General features: G+C 48.2%; 1 protein-coding gene across 1 annotated transcript; it reads left to right on the top strand.

Moving 5' to 3' along the window:
* Positions 1–263: 263 nt before the first annotated feature.
* On the top strand, positions 264–1618 carry EI90DRAFT_3016970 (uncharacterized protein; the record flags this gene model as incomplete). The annotated part of the gene is made up of 7 exons (XM_039057057.1): positions 264–513; positions 574–644; positions 665–908; positions 958–1256; positions 1313–1418; positions 1439–1531; positions 1578–1618. 7 exons carry the CDS (start codon positions 264–266, stop codon positions 1616–1618), a joined length of 1104 nt encoding a protein of 367 aa, XP_038915259.1.
* Between the last annotated feature and the right edge of the window lie 953 nt (positions 1619–2571).

The following is a 2571-nucleotide window of genomic DNA, read 5'->3' on the forward strand; positions in this document are numbered from 1 at the left end:
AATAATGACTACATCAGCGAAGACTGGCTATCTGAATAACTGTCAATATGGTCCTCATATTGTGTGTGATTGCCGCATATTTTGAATCATGACAGCCATTGACAGCCATTCGAAAATAGTGTCAGCCATGCCATCGTGCATTCCAGAAAGTCCAACTGCAGAGCTGTCAATGAAGCTCTCTATTTGCATAAATACAGGCTTTGAAACAGATTCCTCACTTTAATGAATCCTCAGGAAAAACTTCGTAACTCTTTGCCTATACGATGCCAGAGACATACACTCTGGATTATTATGTTCTTAACAAGGATAAGCGTGCATGTTGGAATGATGACCATATCACAGGGTCAGCCCCCCACCCCCTTCCCAAGACACCTCAGCAGGCATTCCAATACTACCTCGCAACAGGAGATGCCCGATATTTGCCCGATGACTCTGACAGAGTCCTTGACGCTTTTGATCCTTCAGCCCATAATTGGCCACCTGAAAACTGGACTATTCCATTCCCACCAAATTGTAAGAAAATTACCGTAAATGTAGTTGGATAAACACTGACTTTGCCACCATTCCATTCAGGGGAAGCACTACCACTTGATGATCCAATGCGGATGAAGTGCAAAGAATTTATTGCACAAAAGCAGAAAGCGGTACAGGGAATGCAACATAGGCTACAAGCTACCAATACTGCAGTCGCCGTTCCTTCTGCCCAAGCTGCAACAGCGCAGTCCTTGTCCCACCTCCACTTCAACTGTCATACCCTCCATATCCCATCGCATACCCCATGGTTTCCTTCCCTGGGCAACAAACCATGTTCCTACCACAGCAACCGACTTCCTCCCCACCCATTGCCATGCTTAACCCAACCCGGGCCCCTGACACAAAGAACTCTGCATCCAATGAAAGATTGGAAAGTATGTAGTTTTTTCACTTACTATGAGCTTCACTCAATGACTTGAGTAGAATTACTCGAAATCTGCTACCAATGTGACACACTCAATCCGAAGAAGGTGGCAATGGAGGCAAGTCTCCATTTGCCCATTGATTGTTCTGCCCAATTTGCACTCCAGAAAATCGAGGAGGGGATGGGCATCAATGTCACTGAGCACAACATTGGGCACCTTCCAACTTTCGATGGAAAGCAACGGTGGGATGTGCCAGTCCAGCTCAAGACTGTCGCGCACATGGAAAAGGTGCTAAATGGACTCCGCAACTGCATGTCTCGTGCCCAGGCAAGCAAAAAATTATACATTGTCAATATTGTAAGTTCCAAAACATTATCTACATGTCACCTATATGTGATATACCAACTCACCAGAAACCAGTACCCAAAGCTGACGACAAGCATGGAAAAAGCTGTTGTTCTAATACAGTAAACGACGCGATTCAATCCAACCCGACTTCGGAGCAGTATGTGCTGCTTGGTAAGAGGTGGGAATGTCAGAAATGTGGTGGTCACTGTTGGCCACATACCCACGCAAGTGGGAAGCATTTGCACCTGAGCAATGCAATGCTGTCTTTGTGGGCACAACAATGGGTATGTACTTCCAAATCACTGCAATCACTGATACTCATCTCATTAGTATTTGTAGACAGACAACACTCCTGGCGCCAATCTCCATAATCCCCCATCCCACCAATGGTTTGATGTCCCAGCTCTGGCGAAACAAACTAAGGCCATCAATGAGAAAAAACGCCGGGAATCTAGTGTGAGGCCCCGGCCCATGTCTATATTCCGCCCACAACATCAGTTGATGTTGTGTTGTGTAATAATTATGTCGCGACGCTAATTTAGCGTCGCGGAAGCTTCTCTATTTATTTGTGCTGAGAATGTATAAGATTGTATATAAACCCTCGGGGTAGCTGTAAAAGGCGGATTAGCCTTTACTTCTACCCCGTCAATATACAGCCAAATCAAGCGTATACTTAGACGGATTACTGAGGCCTGAGGCGAACGGGGGAACGGAACGTTACCGTCCCCAAACTAGTAAGATAACCTTTCACTTTTTTACGCTCTTATTCTCTTTTCCATTCTCGGCACCGCGTTACCGGCGCCGAAACCCCATTCGGCAACGCGCGCGTCATCGGCCCCTGACAACGCGCGACTTCGATCAAGTTCTCACGCGAACTTGTTGAACAACTCGACACCTCTTCTGGATGTCGTGGAGATACAACACCAGGAGCACGTCCAACGCTCCCACCAACACGGCCGGCCCCTCCACTAGCTGTAGGGCGGAAGACGACACCACCTCAAGTGATGGTGGCGATCTGGGCCTGCAAGGGCCCAGGGACGCATCTCAGACGCGTCCCACCTATATGAGAGACGTTGACGAAGTCACAACGTCTGAAGCCCTCACAGCGGAGACTCTTGCGGCATTCGTCCCAATGCGCGCGTCGCGTCCTCCATCCCCAACCCACTCCCTCGCGTCTGAAACGGCGCGAGTACTAAGAAATCGCGTCGACCAAGTTGACGACGACATCGCCGACTTGAGAGGCGATGTCCGTAACATGAATACCCAGATCTCTGGGAATAGCGACAACATCGCTCATCTAGATCGTAACATCATTAAGGTGGAG

The sequence above is a fragment of the Cantharellus anzutake genome, assembly GCF_015039405.1.
Source record: "Cantharellus anzutake strain C23 chromosome Unknown EI90scaffold_29, whole genome shotgun sequence".
Classification (NCBI taxonomy): Eukaryota; Fungi; Basidiomycota; class Agaricomycetes; order Cantharellales; family Hydnaceae; genus Cantharellus; species Cantharellus anzutake.